The 24522-nt window shown below is 34.3% G+C and overlaps 1 protein-coding gene across 1 annotated transcript in view; it reads left to right on the forward strand.

Moving 5' to 3' along the window:
- Positions 1-18290, forward strand: part of LOC129229461 (selenoprotein F-like) — a 49788-nt gene extending 31498 nt beyond the window's left edge. Inside the window, exons 4-5 of the mRNA XM_054863775.1 lie at positions 1736-1799; positions 17276-18290. Coding sequence (XP_054719750.1) covers positions 1736-1799; positions 17276-17451 — 240 coding nt within the window. The 3' untranslated portion in view covers positions 17452-18290. The remainder of the gene's footprint in view (positions 1-1735; positions 1800-17275) is intronic.
- The last annotated feature ends 6232 nt before the right edge of the window (positions 18291-24522 follow it).

Here is a 24522-nt window from a genome sequence, read left to right on the forward strand (position 1 = left end):
GGAAGTAAATAATGTTCTTTTACTCACTTGAAAGTAAGGATGTTTAATAAATCTAACGCTACAGTCATAAATCATGTTAAGTTGGGGAGAGCATTCATCGCGATCATATCAAAACCAAAACTTTTACCACTGCCACCATGTAGTTCGCTTGTTGTGTTTGGAGGCGTAACGAGCAGATAGCGATGCAATAACGATAGATGCTGTTTTGCATTAGCACACCATACTTTAATTAACACATATAAAAAGCGGCCACAACACATTTATAAAAGAACATATACATATCTGAAGCTTATATGGAACATTCTACGCCATCGTGCCTCTCGCGATAGTCCTGTTGCTTGATTTGCTGTCTCTCTCCCTGTCCGAACACGGTTACAGTTAAAGTCCTTTATTACACAGGTTTCTTTATAATTAATGCAAGGCAAGAAAAATCTTAATTTCACTTTCCTTCGTGGGGACCCACCTTTTAACTCTACTTTGTGATTTTATTGTTTGACTGTGAACGCATTGCTCTGCATATCTATTAGTTTCTATGGTAATTATATGCAACAAATTGCTGTCAAAAAAACAGATCAAAATATTCAGTTTCTTGCGCATCAATTGTTGCACCTACTTGTGCTTGCTGAAATGGAAATCTTGGAGGGGCAGGAGGAACATTATCCAAAGATAATAGATTCCAATATCCAATCTCTACATGACGAAGTATCACTATCATTATCACTTTCGATGTTATCTTCATCACTAAAAATATCAGTATCCGATCCTAAGAAGCCTAAACTGTACTCCTCATCTGTTTCTGCATCGGACATTCCGTAAAAAGAAAATTATTTGCAAATAAACTCACTAAAAACAAACAAAAACTAAACGAGAAAGCAAAAAAAAAAAAAAAGAGAAAGCGAAACTGTCCAAGTGTGTTTTTGATTGTCTCAGCTGCCAACACTCCCGCTTTTGGCTTCTTCTATGAACTCTCATGATGGGTAAAAAAACTAGTACAACTAATGCCATCTATTAGGAAAATAGTAAACTAAGTATTTTCACGCAAAAAAAAAGTCCGCTCGGGATTCACAAAAAAGAAACGAGAATTTTTCTCCTGCCCAAACTCAGTTCGGGCATCACAAATAATGTACATTGTTGCCCAAGTTGGACTCGGGCGACACTGGCAAGGGGTTAACAGCTCATGTCTAGAAATATGATAAGTTCTGTTTTATGATTAATTATGTCATATAATTTTTAATGTTTTAATATACATAAAAGTTACATAAGCCTTAACAAACTACATGTTCTTTCTTTGTGTGGTTATTGAGGCCTGTGCTACACTACATTGATATGTTGTTTTAACCTATGAACCTTCTTTAAACTCTTTTTGCCAGATTCCCAAAATCAGCTCTTTGCACAAAATCATGTTATTAGATTTAGGTTAATTTAGGGATATCTCTCTCTTTGAAGTCATTCCTCAATCGGTCTCAGATATGCTCCGTATAACATTTATGTTTTTTTTGGCTTGACATTCTGCTGATGCAATATTGACGTTCCCTTTCAGAAGTAATTTTATTTTTTGGTTAAGCTGAGAAATAATTTTCCTTATTTTTTTGAAAAGTTTACTTGACTGTAAATTGTCCACAAAGAGTGTTTGTAAATTAATGATTACTAAAATTTAGTATTAACTGCATTTTGTAGAATTTTTACATCATAAGTAAAGCATTTATGAATTTAATTATCCATTAATTATTTTTAGAAATATTCACAAGCCCGTCTTGAAGTATGCGGATGAAAAATAGGTCACTACCCACAAATCCAAGGTAAGTGAAAATTTTACCACATTAGTTTCTGCTAAAAGGGAAGATTTTTATGCTTCAAACATGTGTTTTATAAAAGCCATTTTTGAATTCTGTATAACCCAGAGCATTAGCAGTTGTTTTGGAGAGAGCATTAGATTGTGATTCCCGTCCATTCCACCTTTAGATGGTTTATTGTATATCAGTGATGTGCGATCCACCACAAGCAAACCAGGCAGAGCTTGGGCACTCCAAAATAATTTTCATTTCTTCTTTGTATGCTCATAATTGACAGAAAGAATGAATTATAAGTTTTTTCTTATCTTGACTTTCACTAAAAATATGTTTAAAAAGATGCAAACTGTTAATATTAGCTTATAAAGTTCCTTTAAGTGTTATGCTTAGGTAAGCGATAAAAAAGTTAGATGTACAACTTTTGCAAAGGTTTTATTGTACAAAAGTGTGTGTCATGACAAACCCAAAAAAGTGATATTCATTCTTTTTTGAAAGCACAATTTCATTAGTAAATTCACATTAATTTCCAAGTTTGTCATTTTTTTATTTTCTATTTTCTCCCTTGTTTTACTTTTGGGAGTATGCAAAGAAATCAATTTACATTTATTACACATCCATTTACTTTACTCAATCTCTGGTTCAAAGTTCACAAACTTCGAAAGGAAATATCTCCGCATTATGCAATTAAATTTTGAAATCTTATAATGCATTCTTTTTTTTTTTTTTGACTTATTAATGGAGGAGTTTTATGAGATACATTTCTTACTCAGCCAAAAATATTATTTCAGAAAAGCTTCAAAATTTAATTGCATCATGTAGAGCCTATATTTTCCATAAAGTTCATGCAATGAAACAGGGATCTAACATATTTGTAGCACTTGTTGGGTGTTGTATGTAACGATTGATATGCCTGTTACCACAGGAATTGCCGTGAATATGTATGTTTTTATTTAACTACATAACACTGCTATCTAATGAAAATTAGATGTATTCAAACATTCGTACACTAATTTTTGACAGAAGAATTTTGAAAAGAAAAAAATCAAATTTACATTTGATCCAGTCAAATTTTTTTGAACTGTGTCATAGGATAATTAAACCTGGAACGATTATATGGTGGCCAAAAATTTTAAAAAGTAATATTAGAGCAATACATTTTTCTTAACAATAAGTAATTTTTAAAAAAATTGTTTTCTTGGTTGTAAATTCGAGTAAATATTCATTACCTATTATGTAAAAAAAATGTGTGATTTACAATATATATAAAAGCCCCTCTCTCTTTTTTACTTCCTTTTACAAAAAAGGAAGTATTGTATTCGCAAAAAAATTTTCTCCCAAAAATCGGCCTTAATTTCCATTTTGCTCACCCCAAATGAATGTTGAGTTTTATTTTGAACCTGACCACACATGGATATGTGCCTAGGAACGTACAGACACCCAAAATATCCATTTTGACGATCCCCGAGTTAATTACAACGAATTTTCTCGTGACGTCTGTATGTACGTATGTGTGTATGTACAGTGGCTCCCAAAAGTCTACGTACACTTACGTCTTTCAACGAAATAGGCTCCAATCAATTGGTTAGAATTAATATTTCGGAATAGGTATTTAATTATAAGATCTATGATCAATTTTTAACAAAACTACACGAAAAGTTTTTAAAAAATATTAAAACTTAATTTTTTAAAAATCAAAAACCAAAAAGTGCCGGAAATTTTATCTCACAAAAGTCTTTGTACCTTTTATAAAATGTCTATATATTATTGAATAATCCATCTTTTTATTAAGTTATTAATTAGTAGAATATCATACAGTATTCACAACACCTTTTAAACGACTGGGAATAGATTTCATTCTTTTTCTTTCATTTTTTTGAGTAATTTCTGAGCAAGTGTTCAACCACACTTCGAGTCTTACTGTTTCTAGTTCTATTTTCGTTTTAAAACCATATTTTCGTAATCTAGCCTCCAAATATCTCTAAATACGTTACATTAAGTTCAAATCTGGAGATTGAAGGGGTATTTTCTAAACTTTAGGACAATTTTCGAGGCACTAGACGAAAACGTTGAAAACCGTGTGCTTCTTATCGTTATCTTGATAAAAACAAAGTTGTTTCCAATAACTAAATTTTGGGCAAACAGTTCAAAATTGGTTTTTAAAATATTTAAAGGAACAGCATGATTCATTATTTCTTAAAAAAATTCCAAACTACCAAGTCCTGATGCTGATATGCACCCTCACACTAGAACACCTCCACCGTCCTGATTAACTGATCCAACTAAGTTCTTAAGATTAAGTTCCTAATTTTTTCTTTTACTTAGAATTATACAGCAATTTAACCAAAAATGTTGAATTCATTTTTATCTGTACGTAAGACGTGATTCTAAAACGTTTTGAGCTTATTTATCATTGATTTTGCGACAAAAAGCGTAAGCTTTCTGTTTTTCGCACAACCAAAAAAATTTCTGCGGGAAGAGGCCCCACTTAATCCAGCTAATCTGAGAATTTGGCGAAATATTTTAGGTGAAAATTAAACTTAAAATTTTTCTTTTAACTCTGTAGAAACTTTTACAGCACTCAAATGTGTTTTTTTCATATTTTTTTCAACTTTATATCTACGATCACGTTTTGTCAACTTTACCCGTTGACCTTTTCTTACCTTATTTTCGGTCCGATTCCTTTCTTTAAAGCATTTTTTCAAGCACTTTACTATACAAACAAATAAATTAACTAATTTAGAGACATTTCAAACCAATTTTCCGCTACTGTGGGGAAAAAAATTCAAATTTTGAATTGTGTTTGCGGTTTTTACAAATACCAGTGATTTTATAGTAATAAGCACAATATTAAGGAATAAATAAACAAAAAAATAAAGCCAAATGACTTATAAGGATCAACACAATGCAAAAATATTAATAAAACGGCATATGATAATTTTAGTCATGAATTTATTCGAAAATATTCGATGTACGATGACTTTTGTGGCGGGTTATTTCTCTGTCTCTTCGTTTTTTGACCCATTTCAAAAAAAAAGATCCGTCAATAATTTGAAAAAACCAATGTGTTGTATTTAGAATGATATAGGGATGATGTGAAAAATATTGGACTTCATATTCGAATTCAGTTTCGAGTTATTTTGGTTTTACTAAAAAATTTCGAAGTGTACGAACACTTTTGGGAGCCACTGTATGTCGCATAACTCAGGAACGGAATGTCCTAGAAAGTAGAAATTTGGTAAGTAGACTCCGAGTGGGGTCTAGTTGTGCATCTTCCTTTTTGGTTGCATTCAGCGCCTACTTGGCGACAAATTTTGGCAATTTTTTTTAAAAATTTTTTTTTAAATCTGGTTTTAACTTGGCCACTGTTGGTGATATTTAGAGAGTAAACTATTGAATTATACACTGAAGAGCCAAAAAAACTGGTACACCTGCTTAATATCGTGTAGGGCCTCCGCGAGCACGCAGAAGTGTCGCAACACGACGTGGCATGGACTCGATTAATGTCTGTAGTAGTGCTGGATCCAATTGACACCATGAATCCTGCAAGGCTGTCCATAATTCGCTAAAAGTACGAGGAGGGGGAGATCTCTTCTGAACATCACGTTGCAAAGCATCCCAAATATGCTCAATAATGTTCATGTCTGGAGATTTTGGTGGCCAGCGGAGCTGTTTAAAGTCAGAAGAATGTTCCTGGAGCCACTCTGCAGCAATTTTGGACGTGTGGGCTGTCGCATTGTCCTGCTGGAATAGCCCAAGTCCGTCGGAATGCACAATGGTCATGAATGGGTGCAAATGATTAGACAGGATGCTTACGTACGTGGCACCTGTCACAGACACATCAAGACGTATCAGTGGTCCCATATCAGCCCCACTGCACACACCCCATACCATCACAGAGCCTTCACCAGCTTGAACAGTCCCCTGTTGACATGCAGGGTCCATGGATTCATGGGGTTTTCTCCAAACCCGTACGCGTCCATCCGCTCGATACAGTTGAAAACGAGACTCATCAGACCAGGCAACGTGTTTCCAGTCTTCAACAGTCCAGTGCTGGTGTTCACGGGCCCAGGCGAGGCGCAAAGCTTTGTGTCGAGCAGTCATCAAGGGTACACGAGTGGGTCTTCGGCTCCGAAATCCCATATTAATGATGTTTCGTTGAATTGTTCGCACGCTGACACTTGTTGATGGCCCAGCGTTGAAATCTGCAGCAATTTGCGGAAGGGTTGCTTTTCTGTCACGTTTAATGATGTTTCGCAATCTTCGTTGGTCCCGTTCATTCACGATCATTTTTCGGCCGCAGCGATGTCGAAGACTGGATGTTTTACCGGAATCTTCATATTCACGGTACACTCGTGAAATTGTCGTACGGGAAAATCCAAATTTCTCCTCTACCTCGGAGATGCTATGTCCCATTTCTCGTGCGCCGACTATAACACCACGTTCAAACTCACTTAAATCGTGATAACCTGCCATTGTATCAGCAGTAACCGATCTAACAACTGTGTCAGACTCTTGTTGTCTTATATAGTCGTTGCCGACCGCAGCGCCGTATTCTGATTGGTTCCATATCAATTTATTTGCATACGCATGCCTATACCAGTTTTTTTGGCTCTTCAGTGTATTAAAACTGCCAATAATGAGAAAATGACATTAAATTGGAGTAAAAGAAAGTCTTAATACACACATCAGCTCGTTTTTTGTTAGCTTCTCTAGCACTAAGTTTTTGAAAAGAGGCATTAGTTGTACACCAATTTTAACTATGAATTATTTAATGAGAAATGTAAAAAAAAAAAAAAACTCATAGTTGAGTTTTTGTTTTTTTATAGGTGATGAATTTTTTTTCTTTTTCAAGTTAGAGGGAGAACAGGAATAAAAGTTCCATTTTTTAAATCAAGCTCAAAATTTGCTCTGGAAACTTAGTTCTGGAATAATAATTTTGAGATTAAAATTGAGTAATAGGGGAGAGTGTTGTACCTTAGAAACAATGCTAATCAACTGAATTTTATTTTGTTATAAAAGAGAAGTACTTTAATTAATTTGCTTTTGAGAAAATAATGATAGTGCATCTAGATGGACCATTATTTTGGGTTTTCTTAAACAACATGGTGATTGTATTGGGACAGCCAAACATTTTGTACCTTAGGACACGTTCCAAGGTACAACATATGCATGAATAATTAAGATATGTTAAAGAAAATGGAAGAAAGTTCCAATCTTATGTAGTCTTTTAAAAACATTTAATGTTAGATAATAATTCATAACACATTATTAAATATTCAAAATTTAATTCACTACCATGAAATTTTTTTTTTCGTTTTCTGGAGCAAAATTGATTTAAGTATATGGCTGTTTCCTGAATCATGAAGACTTTCCCATCGTACAACAGGATGTGTCCCAAGGTACAATAGGATGTTGTACGTTGGCACAGCTTGGAGCTTTTACTTTAAATGGTTGGCAACATTTTATTTTCAAACTGTCTGAATTTTAAAAAATATATTGCATAGAAGTATGTTAGGGTATTTTAATGTGACTTTAAGATTTTAAATTTGATTCAAATATTTTATGTTAAAAATTAAAATATGAAAAGTGTCCCAAGGTACAACTCTCCCCTATATATCTCTTTGACATTGAGACTTTATTTTGAGTTAAACTTCGTAAAAAAAATTTATTACTAACTTTTTCGTAACGGCCCTGTCTAATCTTAAGATATTCTTAAACATTTAAAGGGAATTTGCATATGAAAGTTTTATTGTATCTTTCAAACTGATAAATTAGACACTTTTTTGGGTTTCCTCTTTTCTGGAAGCTTTTTAGATGCATTTTAGATACTGTTCTTTCCGCATGTCTTTGTAAAAAATTTTTAGATTTCCTCCTTTTTGCTGTCTGACCACTCATAACTACCTGGAAGACCTATCCGTAAATCATTGTCCATATAAGGCAAAAATTTTCCTTTTAACATTTTTATGTTGTCATCTCTTGGTCGCACTATTCGCCATGTGCTGTTATTTTCAGGAAAAATACTGCTTCTAATGCAATGAAATACTTGGAACTGGTGTCAAAGCACTCAAAACTCTTCGATATTTTAGGAGAAGAGGCGGCACTTTTAGGTGCCAAGAATGGAGACATACTGCATGGATTTGCATTTTCTATCAAGAATGTGTGCTTGAAATTTTGATCTCATTCTCTTCCTTGCAGTAAGATTTGAGTATTGAACAAATAAATAAAATATTCCTTTCATACACCTGTACAAAACGGTTTTGATTTTGAGCTTCCGATTTATGGAAAAGGTCGCATTTCTATGTATACAATGCCTGAAATACTTGCACAACAATTTTGGTCAAATGCTTTTACATTGCAAAACATCGTAAAGTATTCTGCTTTGGGGATATAAGCTAATATTTATTTAAGGACTCTTCTAAAATTAATCATCAAAAGATTTTTAAAATCATTATTTCGAAAGATTAACAAGTCTCGATATTTATTCCATTTGAGTGTCAATATTTATTCCATTTGAAATTTGTCCAGTTCTTATATTGAGACTGTTTCCATTCTTCACCTGTATGTGAGTTAAAATTCTACTCTTAACTGTTGTCTCCATCCACAGTACTTTTAATGCTCAATTTTGACCCTGTTGTTTAACCGACTTCCCTTTTACTTTGCCCTTTCCATTCTCTTTAATTTTATCACTTTTTTTTCCCTTTTACGTTTTCCTTTGTCACTGCTTATCTTCCTTTTCTTGGCTTGCGCATTTCCTGGGGTTGTTTCTCGGCAAAGTCTGTTCAAACTGCGTACTTTCTAAGACGTTTCTTATTTCCACTTCTTGATTGTGCCTTTGGTAAAGGACATATTGCTTCTGGGCTGAAAGGAACATGCTTTTCATGTTCGTTTTGTTTAACTTTAGAAGGTGTTGGGAAAGTTACAACCTCTGATGTGCTTGGCTGATGCAAAAATTGTCTGTCATGAATAATTCTTGCCGTTTCGGGTGCGTTACTTGACTCATCTATTCTAGTTTCAGTCTTTGAAACTAGTTCTATGTTCCCAAAGATCTTTATTGAAGTTGTGATGCTTGAAGCTGCATTAAAAGCAGTCGTTGAAGTCAAAGGGCAATCTGTGATGGATGATGCATTGAAGTCAGCTGCAAGGAAAACATTGGGATCATAAGGCCATATGCCAGTTTTTTTTGAAGCGGTCATTATATTGATGGGGGTTGCTACAATAGGTAGTGCATATTTAATTTGTTTCTGGGATCTCTTACACTGACAGGGTCTTGCCAGAGTTGCTGTGTAGCCAGTACGTCTTGGCACAATAATTTTTAAACGGCCTATTTACTCCAATATCTAATTGCAGGCATCGCAGCGTTCCTATATTCCTATATTTTCCTATATTTCTGAAAAAGTTCCTATAATTCCTATAATTCCTATATTTTCCTATATTTTCAGTTTCCGATTCCTTTTTTTTTTTTTTACTTTTCCCCTCGACTTTTGGCTACCGCCTTTTCCGCGATCCACGTGCAGCCGCCATTTTATCTTTCCTACTGTGCAGGGCTCCCAAATGGTTCGCTTTTCCCGCCAAAGTCCGTGTTTTATGGTAAAGTCCGCTTCAGACTTTTAACATTATGGTCTGATTAGTTCGCTTTTATATTGTTTTTACTTAAATATCAGATTTTAAAAGTTTTTCATTTCGTTAAAAGTTACTGTTCTCCCAAGCACGCCGCCGCAGCGCGTGTTAAACAAAGTTCGTACGCCCATGAAAAACCTTGAAAAGTTCTTGGGGGGGGGGGGGGGGAGGTCACACACACACATTTTCTAGTGTTTGAAAAGCTTGAAAAAGTATAAAAAGTTTCTTTATTGCTTGAATTTATTTATTGTTTGGATTGTGCTTGTAATTCTTTTAAAAAATTTCATTAGTGCAATTTTCTGAACATATATATTCGATATGATTTATCGCGAAAAATTGCTTTCGTGTTTGAGGTTTCAATCCTTTTGCATCTTGTTAATATTTTGATTCTTTTTACAATCCAAAGTGATTTTGACATGTGCTTACCTTAGCTTAGCTTATTTTTCGTTTAATTTCAATAATTAATGACGGAATTATTTTGGAAACCATGGCAACATTGAACTTACTCGGCTCGGACGCGGAAAAATGCTTCTCGCTTTTGAAATTTCAATCCTTTTGCATCTTGTAAATATGTTGATGTTTTCCACAATTAGAAGTTATTTTAGTATATGCTACTTTAGTTTAGCTTATTTTTCGTTTGATTTTAATAATTAACGAAGGAAATATTTTGGAAACCATAACAATAACATTGAGCTTATTCGGATTTCGCAGAAAATTGCATCTCGCGTTTGAAATTTCAATCCTTTTGCATCTTGTGAACATTTTGATGTTTTTGGCAATTTGAAGTTATTTTGACGTATGTTTCTATAGATTGGCTTATTTTTCGTTTAATTTCAATAGTTAACCAAGGAAATATTTTGGAAACCATAACAATAACATTGAGCTTATTCGGACTTCACGGGAAATTGCATCTCGCGTTTGAAATTTCAATCCTTTTGCATCTTGTGAACATTTTGATGTTTTGACAATTGGAAGTTATTTTGACATATGTTTTTATAGATTAGCTTATTTTTCGTTTAATTTCAATAATTAATGAAGGAATTATTTTGGAAGCCATGGCAACATTGAACTTACTCGGATTTCGCGGAAAAATGCTTCTCGCGTTGGAAATTTCAATCCTTTTGCATCCTGTAAATATTTTGATGTTTTCCACAATTGGAAGTTATTTTGACATATGCTACCTTAGTTTAGCTTATTTTTCCTTTAATTTCAATAATTAACGAAGGAAATATTTTGAAAACCATAACAACATTGAGCTTATTCGGAATTCGCGGAAAATAGTTTCAATCCTTTTGCACCTTGTAAACATTTTGATGTTTTTGACAATTGGAAGTTATTTTGACATATGCTACTATAGATTAGCTTATTTTTCGTTTAATTTCAATAATTAACGAAGGAATTATTTTGGAAGCCATGGCAACATTGAACTTAATCGGATTTCGCGGAAAAATGCTTCTCGCGTTGGAAATTTCAATCCTTTTGCATCTTGTAAATATTTTGATGTTTTCCACAATTGGAAGTTATTTTGACATATGCTACCTTAGTTTAGCTTATTTTTCGTTTAATTTCAATAATTAACGAAGGAAATATTTTGAAAACAATAACAACATTGAGCTTATTTGGACTTCGCGGAAAATAATTTCAATCCTTTTGCATCTTGTAAACATTTAGATGTTTTTGACAATTGGAAGTTATTTTGACATATACTACTTTAGATTAGCTTATTTTTCATTTAATTTCAATAATTAACGTAGGAATTATTTTGGAAACCATGGTAACATTGAACTTACTCGGACTTCGCGGAAAATTGCTTTTAATGTTTGAAATTTCAATCTTTTTGAATCATGTAAATATTAAAATATTTTGCCCAATCGAATGTTATTTTCCCATATTCCAACTTGGATTAGCATGTTTTAGGTTTAATTTAGTAGAAAATAAATAAATTTATTTTATGGGAAGCATGCCAACATTGAACTTGGTTCGTGAAAATTTGCTTCTCTGAGCTTTCAATCGTTTTGCATCTTATAAATATTTTTATATTTATGGCAATTAGAAGTTATTTTGACATGCTACGTCAGATTAACTCGATTAAATTTTTACTTAAATAACTAAAAAATTAATATTTTTTGTGTTGTTTAATTCAAGCTTATTTAGTTTTGCAAACATAATTTTGAATATCATTAGCTTATTTTCGGTTATTACTGTTTTTTTGTGTGGGAGGGGGAGGGGTATTAAATTTAAACAATTGAGCACATAACATTTTAAAGTAGCGTCTGTATATGAAACAAAGTTGAATTATGTAATTATATGAAGTTGAATTTGTACATCATTTCATTGTCATGATGCCTGCTGCTGTTGTTGTCGTGTGCCAAGTAGGCTGGCAATTTGAGGTGCACTGCTTCACTTTTCCAACTGTAGAGTAATTTGGTGTGAAGTCCGACTTCTACAGTACACACATGCCATAAGGACCCCTTTATAGGGGACAAGGACAGGAGAGAGAAAGTACATCCATGTCCGAGCCGGGATTCGAACCCGGACCTTCCTATCGCAGTCAGACTTCTCTGACCACTAGACAAGGCAGGCCGCATGATGCCTGCTAAAGTGGGGAATTTGTCCCCCCCCCCATAAAAGTTCAAAGCACTCATGGCCCTGCAATCATGGATTATTTTTTTTTATGTAAGCTTTATGATTCTTGAAAATATACTTTGAATATGAAAATTGCAAAACTATGCCTCATGTGATCTGCTTCTCTTTGTGATTGAGAATTTCAGACATTTTTAGGGAAACTTTCAATACAGTAGATCTGTTTGGTGTGTGATGGATTCATATCGGTGAAGAAGGGATATAAATGCTATTAAAGAAGCATTACAATACAGAAAAACACAAAAATAATTTTAAAATATAGAAAGATGAAGCACAGCTTCATCTATCCTTCAGTGAGACTACCAGCATCCCTGGTTCAATTCAAAATGTATCATTACGCCCATTTAGTTCTATGGAGGCTGCCTTAAGTGCTGCGCTAAGTGCCTCCCCCCCCCCCCTCCCATCCAAATGTTTGTGTAAATAATATTATTCAATGGATAAAAAGATCAGTTGTGCAGAAGGTGATAAAGGAATTGTATCATTAAAAATCAGTATTATGGTTAATTAACAAATTATTTTCAGGGATTTAGCAGCAGGCAGCTAATTTGCCTTTTGATGCTTCCTTGTGTTTAAATGAATGGTCCTCTCAAGATCCTCTTTTTAATCCTAACTGGTCCTCTTTAGTCCTCTTTTTGATTGAAATTGGTCCTCTTTTACCCTTTTCTAAAACTAAAATGTGTTGGGAGCCCTGCATTAGTTTCTAGAAAAGTGAAATTTTATCTGCACAATTGCATTCGATCCTCATTGATTTGGAGGCTTTGGTATGAACTTAAAGAAACGGTTTTGATTACTAAACTATTTATTTATTTTGAAGTAATTTAAAAACCTATTTTAACTTAAATTTTCCAAAATGCATGTTTTTGTGAACAAGTGCAAGGTTCTATTTATTAATTTTTTTTATGAAAGTAGTAAAAACTACCCCCCCCCCCCTCACTTTTTGTACTTTAAAACTTTGGGACAGTGGTGGCCACCAAGTTTTTTAGGTCTGGATTGGGTGTCCTTCAAAGTCATGGGAAATCGTGGATTTCAACTATGATCGAATTTGGTACTGAAAAGTCAGGATTTTCAGGGGGGGGGGGGAAATGGTCAAAAAGTATCATATCAGAGATTTTTCTGAAAAAAAAACTCAGTATACATTTAAATTTTTAATTTGCATACATTTAAATTTTTACCTGAACACTTTTTTCTAGAAAAGAAAAGGAAATTCACAATAATTTCTTTTTCACAAAAATAAAGAAAATTCACAAAAAATATTTTGTTTTTTCGCATAACGGGGACTTAAAAAATGAAACCTGGATTGACCCCTGATATTACTGTGACATGTGACTTTGATTTCAGCATAGCACATGTTTCAACAACTTATAAAATTTTAAGTTTGGCTTTTACTGCATTGTCAAGTGATAACATAAATTAGAACAGAACTTCACGAATTTCATTCTACTGCACAGCTTGCCCATCGCAGTATCGGATCATGCAAAATCTTTCATTAAAAATTAGATTAGTGACACAACTATTTTAAGAAAGATTTGTGTTCATCTACAAAAAGTTTCATCTATTTTTATTTTTTATTTTTAAAGTATGCCTTAATATGTTTAGTACAAATTACAGTTTTACGCTCTTTTACTGTTTGTAAAATTGATTTTGTGTGTATTTTTAGACTTATTTATGCATATGTATTGCACTTATGTCAGGTAGTGTAATTAAATGTTTTTAATCGAATAGTAGTATTGCATTTTGAAAAAAAATGTCATACTGGCGAGCTTTGTTATCGAAATTCCTGTATTTCCTTTTTTTTTTTTTTTTTCAAAATATTCCTATATTATTTCGAAAAATTCCTATATTGTTTGCAGAAAATTCCTATATTTTCCATCGAATTCCTATATTTTTTTCAGAAAATTCCTATATTTTCCTATATTTTTGTTGGCAAATGTCACTTCTATCCCTGTAATTGTTGTAGACGGTGTGTACAATGAGGCAGGAATACAGCATTACAATGGAGTTGGATTTTGCTTTTTCAACTGTATCGATATTAATGTAAGATTGGTGATTGTCAAGCAATAACAAAATCGGATCAAAAGGTGATGGTCTGGTGTGTTTGATAAAGTGATCCATGTATATTAGGGTGTCTCTTATGAGCCTTAAAAAAATCTTATTTTTACAGGTCTCACCCTTTTATTTGGTTACATTTTCTATAGAAACAATACATGTAAAGTTAGAAAAATGTTTTAATATTTAGGAGTAGTTCAAGCACCTCAAGGTTTTTAAAAAGGTAACGGAAAGTTGTATTACATGTGACACAACAAACTCAAAATCAATGAACTAGTTGGAATTAGTTTATTGCACTAATTTTATAAATTGACTTTAGCTTTTCATGTCAAGTTTAAATTGTATTGCCTTTGCGAAAACTAAGAGTCTGTCATTTTTCTGCTGTCGGGGTACTTTTTCCTATGACTTTCAGCAACTTGCAATAGAAAATTGTAGTTGTGTTTCATCATGGGTAAGGAACCCACTGTATTCATTAATAAGAGCAATTGCATGCTTAGCATGATCGTTTACAATCTCTAGGGTCTATCTCCTTTGTCTGTTTGTAATCATCTCTTAATTCCCATGTGTTTGGATTACATTTAAGAAATCCAGCTGGGAGGTACAACAACTGAAAAAAAGTCACTGACCTGGTTGAAACAAAATCTTGCAAGTTCTTATTCTTAATTGAATTAATATCAACTTGAAGCTTCTAAGAGAAATTTTTATCTTTATCCACTGGAACTTTATTCTGCATATTACACACCATTTGTCTTTCGGTTGACACACTTACAGAGTTATCAAATAACACTAAACAAACATGTCCTTCTGTTAAGTACCACAAGTAATTCGAAAATTTACGTAATGCTGCTTCTGAAATGGCTGAATGTATCGCTGAGTATTCAAGAATCGATTTCACCCACAGCAAGTCATTGTATGGAGCACTGGAAGCATGTGGTGCAGAAATCCAAGCTTTCCAGTATAGACAAACTATAAAAATACACATATGATGTAATCGTATTTCTTCTGTTGAAATCGGTTTAAATCAGGCTTTAAAAATCTAGATCTTGAGACAATATATAACTTTTGACATCCATTGGGCATGATGGATTGCCCCAGGTGACATAAATCTAACTTCGCTTTCTGGAACCCCACCAAGAAAGATGATTACGAGTTGTAGAAATTCTTTACAATCTTCTCTTAGCTTTGTTTTTCTTTGTGCTAGACTTTTGCTTACATAGTCGATTGTTTCTGTCTTAATATCTTCAACCTAATTAGCTACAATGTCAAATGAAATTCCTGGTTCATACTTGTCAGTGTCAATATAGCCCCAATATTCTTGGAAACGTTTGAACAACGCTATTTTTGGAGAAGACGTAGTTACCATACACACTTTAAAGACCGAACTAATTATCAACTCCATTATGTGCTGCCTGCAAGCAAATGACAGAAGATTTTTACTAAGCTTCTTCTCTAAAAGGATACAAGTCCCAAAATTCAGGCCTGTGTTTGAGCTGGTTGTGTCGAAGCACATTGCACGTACATTGTCCACAATACCCCAGTCTTTAATGACTTCAAAGACAGCTGCAGCCTGAGCTTCTCCAGTGCCAGATGTATTTTTTGGCACTGCTCATAGTTGAGACGTTCCTTTCCCAGAAACTAACACTGGTAAACGATCAATTTTCTCTTTTCTGGTAAGATCATTGATTAATTTTCCATTCCAATGAAGGACAAAAGGTACATTACCTTGAAATTTGGTCTTGATTTTTTCATATTTTTTAGCTCTCTCTCTTTCATTCTTTGTCAACAAATCGAGTCCTTGTTTACAGAAAATTCTGAGAGATTCTGTCCTAAACTCTTGCCGGTTTCTGAAATAATGAACATAGTCTTTTGTTGGGACACTTTTGTTCGATCTAAAGCTGCCGCAAGATCTGGAGTAATTGTTTTGTTTTCCGTCCTCATTTTCTTTTTGATTTTCTTGAATATAAGCTGCATTGTTTTCAGTTTCCATCTTATCTATGAGTTCAAATATAAAACAAAAGTAATAAATGTATAGAAAAGTTATTTAAAATTTTTCCTTATATTGCACGTATGTATCACATGCTTTCTCAACTTCTCTTTCATTGAGCTACCTCTAAATTTTGTCTGAATTTTTTTTCATAAAATGGAACCAAATTAGGGGGTGGAAGGGTGATAATTTCATACTTCGAAAATAAGAGACACCCTAATATATAGGATGAACTCTGTAGCTGTCATCCATCCAGAACTATTTCCTGCTCCAATGGATTCCGGTGGCCCACCTTTGATGAAAAAACCTTTGTATTTCAGTCATGGGGGGAAATAAACTTGGGATGAATAGTGTGACCACATTGTACATTTGCTGCTAGTTACTAACCTTCCACAGTAATGAACCACAAGCGTTCTGCTTGCGAGATGCCATTATTTCATGGCTGCATTACTTAAATTCAGTAGTTTTATTTAGAACTGGAAAGTTGCCTGTTAAGGTATGACGGATGAAAATTGCTTCTACTCTTCTACATTTAAAAACGATTGCCGTTGCCTGTTTGGTGATAGTCTGATAGTTGAAATTGTAACCCTAACTCCAATGGATTAACCTTAAACTCCAGTTGGTAGCATTCATTGTTGACCATTTTTTCGTTTCTTCATTCCCCTGGAATGAGTCTTACCAGTAAAACAGTTAAGTTACCGGATTGAGTTCAGCCTTGTCTCAATAAAACCGTTCCCTGCATGTTAAAGATTACCGAAACATATCAAATCATTATGTCGTGGCGCGAGTTTCATTGTTGAAACTTGCGTGTTACTCAATCATTGGCTATTATATATGAAAGGATTAGTTGATATTTTTTGGCAGCGTTTGAGAAGCAGAGAAGTGATTGTTTTTCAACAAGGCAAAACTAGATCCAGTAAGCAACTGTTTTGCTGGCCAGACATTGAATAAAATGAATTGGTGTTCTGTTTTGAGTTCAAGCCGTAATGGCAATGATGAATTTAATTTTTTTCCAATCAATGTTAAACATTTGTCTCTCATATCTATTTGAACACCTCAAATTTTATGTGAAATCTTCTTTCTAATAAAGAAGCAATTTGCATCTGTCATATCGTGATGGGTGATTTTCTACTCTTATAAATAATTGTATTACCATGTACCATAAAACTTTAGCATTTGAGCAATTTTTTTTTAGCATTTGTGAAGAGTGACCAACCTAGCAGCTTTCCTGGCTTTTCTGTGAAGTACGTTCGTGGAGCAGACCCTGTCATAAAGCTCCTTGATTCAGATGGAAATATCCAAGAAGAATTGAGTATCCAAAAGTGGGACACGGATACTGTTATTGAGTTTTTGAAAGAACACCTGGAATAATTTTGTAATCTTCTTTTCTATTCAAATCGCATTCAAACTGGTTTTTAAGGCATGTTTTTACTATCAGTGTTTTCTTAATTATTAGTGGTTTTGGATGTACTGATTGCTACGGCATTTAATTCATCATCCTATATTTAATGATAACTGTTCAAGAAACCACGTATGGTGTGAATAGTTGGATGTTTATAAGTTAGATGATAAAGTGCGGTTGCAAACAGGATTGAATAAAGTCATTGTAATTAACTATGCACTGAAATAAAACATAATATTCATTCATTTTTTGTGTGTTTATTTATTTATTTTTTTTAAGTCTTACTTTTATTTAAAATATACTTTTTGGATTTCTGAAGATTAGTGGCGGCTCGTGGGAGGGGCCGGAGGGTGCCTGGGCCCCCTCACTATTTTCAGACAATAATTTATATTTTTATTTATTCCCCCCCCCTTTTTTTTGTGCGTATGTGCTTGAAATTAAAAAAAAACAAGGATTGTAGTCTTTTCCTGCGCATAATCCGCGGATTATGTGCTAAAAAAGTGTAAAATTAATGAGTTACGGATTATACGCTGCCGCGGATTATCTGTTCTTTTTTCACCTTCAATACCAACGCATTGAACCTCAATATTTACAGCAGGATTCGCAGAGACCGTTACCCTGCCTGTATGCTGTTTATTTTACATAGCTTGAATGTTCAGGCTATTTAAAATAAACAACAAACAATTAAAAAAAGAAGCCTTTATTTGCACAAGGTTAGACAGTTTGCTCTTTTCTTGACTGTTTGTCTTCAAGTAATTAGCATACTATGATGACAAAATAGAGTTTAAAATAAATTTAATTTTCTCTATTTAACACAAATTTTAAGTAAGTTAAAATATTTAAAAATATTTTTTAAAAAAAATTCTATTTTCTTTTCAAAAACCGGGGGGGGAGGGGGGCAAGTGCACCCATGATCTGGCCCTCTCACTTTTTTAAGGCACGAGCCACCACTGCTGGAGATGCTCTTGAAAAGAAAAAAAAAGAGAGAGAGAGCAAGCTTTTCACAAAAGCTATTTTTCTTGAATTGTAAAGACATTTTTTAATAAAGTAATTGTACAAGAAAATGTTTTGTTGTGATAATTTCCAGTTGTGTGTGAGTGCTCAAAAAGATGCTATTGATTTCAACACAGTTGATTATGTGTTTAAAAAAGCTTTATTTGTAAACTTTCTCTATTTAAAGATGACTTTTCACAGTCCCAGACCTAGGGTTGTCCCTTAGGAACTACTTAAAGAAAAATAAATCAGTTTCTTCGGTACTTAGAACTCCTTGGATTTTCTGGAATTATTCGAGAGTCTAAACTTACGAATCTTCGGTAATGTTTGCAATTTTTAGGTAACGAAATCATTACGTTTTGCGTACAAAATTTTGTACTCTCTTGGGAGAAAAAGAATTTTTTCGAAAAACCTAGAGTTATGTCTTGTTTTATTTATTTACTTCATTTAAATTTTTAGCGCCAGGCCATATTAGCCAGCACTGAAGCGGCTTGTTTCATTTGATTTGAAAGGATTCTTTTTCGGATGTAGTCAGAGTGAGAGAGACGGTGCCAGCTTAAATATCTACCCCCCCCCCCCGCTTCTTTTCGTATCGATTCTGTTAGCACGATTTAAGTAAACTAGCGGCTCTAAATAGGACTGAGTTCTGATGAACGATATGCAGATCTAACGTCTAAATATATCATTAGCAGGAGTGCCCACTTCCCTAAGGGCAAGGGCGCACCCCCTAAATGTTGCAAAGACTCCTCCAAGTCAAGATCCCTCCCCCCAAACGTGAAAAATACCCATCACCCCTCCCCCCGCCCCTAAAAATTTCAATGGCGCAGTCTGCCACGATCTTTCCTAGATGGGTTCCCCTGTCGTTAGTTAATTGCTTAAATAATGTCTGTCTTTCACGAGAAAAGTTCTCGCCGTCAAGTCTGAGCGTGTCTACTGCCATAGACTGCCACGGACTTCGTTCATTTTCTGCAAGGGTTATCAGGAAGGCTTTTTGGCGCTTTTTCGCTACTCGTCTGCTCGCCTTGGTGCAGTCGTACGGGTTTTTCCAACATTAAGCGTACCTTGGAAAAATGAGACGCACCTCGTTACAATAGCAGCAGACATTTTCGAGGTGGCTTTTATCGTGGTGATCAGACAATACGCGTGTTTACGATCGAAATGTGTGGTTTTTTGTTTGAAAAAACTCTTGTTTTTGCGCTAGCGTAAAGAGTTTATTTCGCATTCATAGTTTTTGCTAATTTTTGCTTTTATTCACAATTAATATGAGAAAAACTTGGCAATCTAATTTTTCCTATGTCAACATAAATTTTCTATCAATAGCTGGATCTCTTCTGTCAGTTGTCTCAGGTTTCACATAAATTCAGATATAGCTTTTGAAGATATGAGAACAATTTTATATTTATACTAGCCGCCTGCGGCGACCAACTGGTTCGCCTTCTATTACGCCATTCACCTTTCTATGCAAGCAGCCACCTACGGCGGCTGTTTGGCTAACTTGTCATTTACCATTTTAATTCAAGTTTGCCGCCTTTGGCGGCTGTTTAAATAAATATGGCCGCAGTATTAATCAATCCATCTCTATATTTTTTTGTGCCTTCACATTTTTACGCCAAGATTGATCGGCGGCTATCTACCTTTACGATCTATCTCTAACATTTCTGATCCATCTCCATTTATTTTAACCTCCCAGCTCATCTTTTCCTAATAAAAACAAAGATCACTCAAAAAACCGCTTTTTTTATTTTAAGTAGAGCACGAAAAAAGTTATCTCCAAAATTCCCCGTACTGTGCCAAAAGTAACAAGGTAAAGTAAGTGACAAAGAAAAAAAAAATCTCGCTGTTTTTAGTGACTTAAATGCGCACAACTATGAAATGTAACGTAATATAGGTACAACAAAACGTCCAGCTTGGGGGGGGGGGGAGAATGAAAAAAGAAATAAATGCAATCCCTAAATAAAACAAAAAAAAAGGAAAGAAAAAAAGCAAGCGCTGCCGGAAAAACACGTGGTCATCACGTCATAAAATTAGAAGTAAGCTATATAGTTAAAAAAAAAGATTAGCATTGATTGCGATTAAAATTCCGTCGTAAATACCGAATCGAAATCCAAGTAGTGACGTCAGAGCCATAGAAGATTGAAGAACGCTTTTTTCGACTGATGCGTGGAAAGACATGATGTGTTCAGCATTAAAAAAATTGTAAAAAAAAAAACTATTGCGTATTTTTAAGAAATTTTTTCTTCTGAAGAGGGCGAAATGTTTTTACTATTACCAACTTAAATTTTAGAAATGAGGCTTTGATACTTCTCGCAGGAAGATATTAGAAAAATATAAAACCCAGAAAAAAATGCAAAATAAAGGTTTTTCAAAAATTTATAAAAAATACAAATATTGCTCTATTTTCAAAATTTTTTTGTTCATCATATTTAAAATTAAATTTCCGACCCTATAGTACAAAAAAATATTTGTGTGGCGAGATTGGTTCGGGGTCTGTGAGGTTAAAAGTACTAAAAAGTGCTATAAATCACATAAAACATTAAATAACTTTTTTTCTAATTAAAATATCGAAAATCGAAGCCCGAGGTGCACAACTTCAGCAAAAACTACACCTGTATACCAAATTTCATCTTTCTAGGCCTTGCCGTTTTCCCGGGATACGCGCCACACACACACACACACACAAACATCTTATTTTATTATATGTATAGATGTGACATAATTAATAATCATGTTTCAGCAAATTTTTTTTTAGCTAAGCTGCCAGTTGCCGCCTATCATGATGCTTTACGCATATTGACTGATCCCAAGACATATTGACCGATCCCAAGCGATAATTCTGTAGACGTGCTAATTCTTTCGTGAACACTAGATGGCACCACTATTTTATTGTTTATTTCATGAAAAAAAACTTATATTTTTGTTGAGAAATTCAGTTTAGCTTTGTTTTTAGGGTGTGTGAGAAGAAGATATTAAAAGTAATCAGTCAGTGCACCTATTGACGTGTAATTAACCAATTAATTAAGAAATAAAATACCTAAAAACTTCATAGCTAATATAATTACTATCTTTTTTTTAAATTAAAAAATAAAAATCTTAATGTAGAAATTCAAGAGAAAATGGTCTATGACACCTTATCATGTGTCGATAGGTTTTATGACGGTGTATAACATATATTTAATGCTCAAAAGTTTACTTTTCATGTTAAAAATTACATTGGCTCTTTTTTTTTTATATAATGGGGGATTTAACATAAAATGAAAATGATTATTTTTTTGAAAAAAAAATCTGTTCTGTTTCATTCAAACAATCATGTTTTTAATTCTGTCCCGCCTTCTCCCCCTCAGTTCTTATATTATCAAAATTAAAAAACAAATTATGGTTCAATGTTTCTGATTATGAGCTCAAAAATAATTTCAAGAAAAGATCATTATTACCCTTATCAACTTAATATAAATAAATAAGAAAGCAAATTGAGAACCAGAAACTGGTATTGGATTGTAAACTACTAACCAGGCTGGTCTTATTCATGCAATTTGCATGCATATCTGCCAGACATCCTGGTTATTCCACCCAGAGGCTGCTGTTTTGACCTTGTTATGAACTCATCAGTTTGGATAATAACCATGCTGGATGCAAATATCCTCCTATTGGTGCTCAACAGACTGGCAGTTAAATTAAATTAAAAAACCATCGAGAAACACCAGCAATGGTGTTCTTGGGTGTTAAGGAGTAAGTTACTGCTTTAAGCCAGAGCTAAGGCAGAACTACAGTTAAACCTCTTGTTAAATCGCCCCTCGAAAAGTTACCACAGTCGGAATTCGCCAAGAAAGATTATTTAAAAAAAGTTGTGTATAGAAATGTAATACAAATTCTCTCATTAATTTGCCACCCCTCTGTCCAGTACTGGACAACACCGCAGTCTCTGGATGAGATAACTGGGCTAATGGTATATTGCATGTAGCACTCTTTCGAGATTTTTTTTTATGAAAGCTGCTGAAGGATTTCATAAACATATATTAATAAACATATTATATATATACATTTAATTCAAAGCAACTTGCCTTTGTATTGTAATTGTCAATTTAACAGTGCATCCTGTACAGAGCCTGATCATTCTGATATTGGACATAGAGCACAATTCTATTTCAGGGCCCCCTTAGGGCCTGACAAAGGTTTTTGAAAACACTGGGCATGAAATTCATTTTGTGCTCCACCCCTCTTATTCCTGCTTATTCTATGTAATGATGCTATAAAATATTTCGATACTTGCGTATTAGCACAGCCATGCTAAATTTGGTGGTACCTCATATCAAAATATAGTACTATATATTTAAAAAGTAGAAGTGATATAGTAATGTTACAAATTCTGTAAATAGTAATTATTATAGTAACGTAACCTGTAAATAGTTTCCCGTAATGAATATACAACCCCTTAACATATGGCTAAAGTATACAACCCCCTATTCTTTTTTTCTTATTTCATTCACTGATTTTATCAATGAAAGTGTAGTTGTAGAACGTTGTAGCATTTTCTGGAGTCTTTGAGATTTCTTTTCGGTGTGTATATAAGCCGTTAGCGATGGATAAACGGAGAGTTTCGATGGAGATTTCGAACTGAGAACGTATTTGCTCTGTTTATTGCGAGGCATTTCGCTGTGTTGTTTTCGTATTTTGAAGTAAATACGTGTGTAAACGTTGAGTTTACGGTGTTGTGTGATAATTGCTTAATTGCTGATGAATAATTTAGCAGTTGTTGACGATCTTTCCTGTACATAGTGTAAATAAATTTCCTGTGCTTTTATCAAGAACTGTGTCTTCATTTCAAGAAAGTGGAAGTCGCACCGAATCCGTTACAATTTGGCGTCCAACGTGGGGCTTCTTCTGGACTTTCTTGGAGTAAGTGTGACTTTGGACATTTTTTCATAAAGACTTTTTTTGAATTAGGACTTTATTTTTATGGTGATTACTCGCGCAATGGATGAACAATTAAAACAACTTCTTGACGCAATCACCTCTGTGAAGAGTAATATGGCAGCTAATCAAGAACAATTAAAAAGTGACTTGACTGCAAGTTTTACAGCTAATCAAGAACAATTAAAAAGTGACTTGACTGCAAGTTTTACAGCTAATCAAGAACAATTAAAAAATGATATGGCAGCTAATCAAGAACAATAAAAAAATGATATGGCAGCTAATCAAGAACAATTAAAAAATGATATGGCGGCTAATCAAAACCAATTGAAAAGTGATTTAACGGTGCTGAAAAATGACCTAGTTTCTAACCAAGAGGAAATTAAAAACGATCTTACTTCGGTAAAGACTGTGATGAAAAATAAATTTAATGAGATAGAGCATCGAGTTGATGCTATTGAAGGAAAGTTTGAGGCAGTTGAAAGCCGATTCATCGCAGTGGAAAATAAAATCGAAGAGAAATTTGAAGAAAAATTGAGTACCGTTGAAGGCCGATGCAATGCTGTAGAAAATAAACTGGAAGAAGAAGATAGAAAATTTCATCAACTTAAAGAAGACATCTTTAAAGACCTGGAAAGGAGATTGGCGACCGCGGAAAGCAGCTCTGTACAGTTTGGCGCTCCCACATCGGTTGCTCGACCGTCCATTAAACTTGCCACATTTGATGGGAAAACTTCGTGGCAGGTTTACAAAACTCAGTTCATGATAGTGGCGGAAGCGAACGGATGGGACTCTGCTACCAAGGCCTGCCATCTTGCAGCATCCCTGAGAGGTGACGCAGCGGACATTCTTCAGACCCTTCCGGATGGCCAGCGCCTGGATTTCGCCGCCCTCACATCTGCGTTGGAGCTTCGCTTCGGTGAGAAGTGCCGGAAAGATTTCAGCCGACTCCAGTTGAAGTCCCGTTTCCAGAAAACCGGGGAAACCCTGCAAGAGCTAGCGGCGGATATCGAGAGACTGTCGCATCTTGCTTTTTGCGACTGTCCTGCGGATGTTCGAGACAACCTGGCACTCAACTACTTCATCGACGGAGTTCGGAATCCTGAGATCCAGAAGGCCCTCCGGATGGCGATTGTAAA

The sequence above is a fragment of the Uloborus diversus genome, chromosome 9 (genome assembly GCF_026930045.1).
Source record: "Uloborus diversus isolate 005 chromosome 9, Udiv.v.3.1, whole genome shotgun sequence".
Lineage (NCBI taxonomy): Eukaryota > Metazoa > Arthropoda > Arachnida > Araneae > Uloboridae > Uloborus > Uloborus diversus.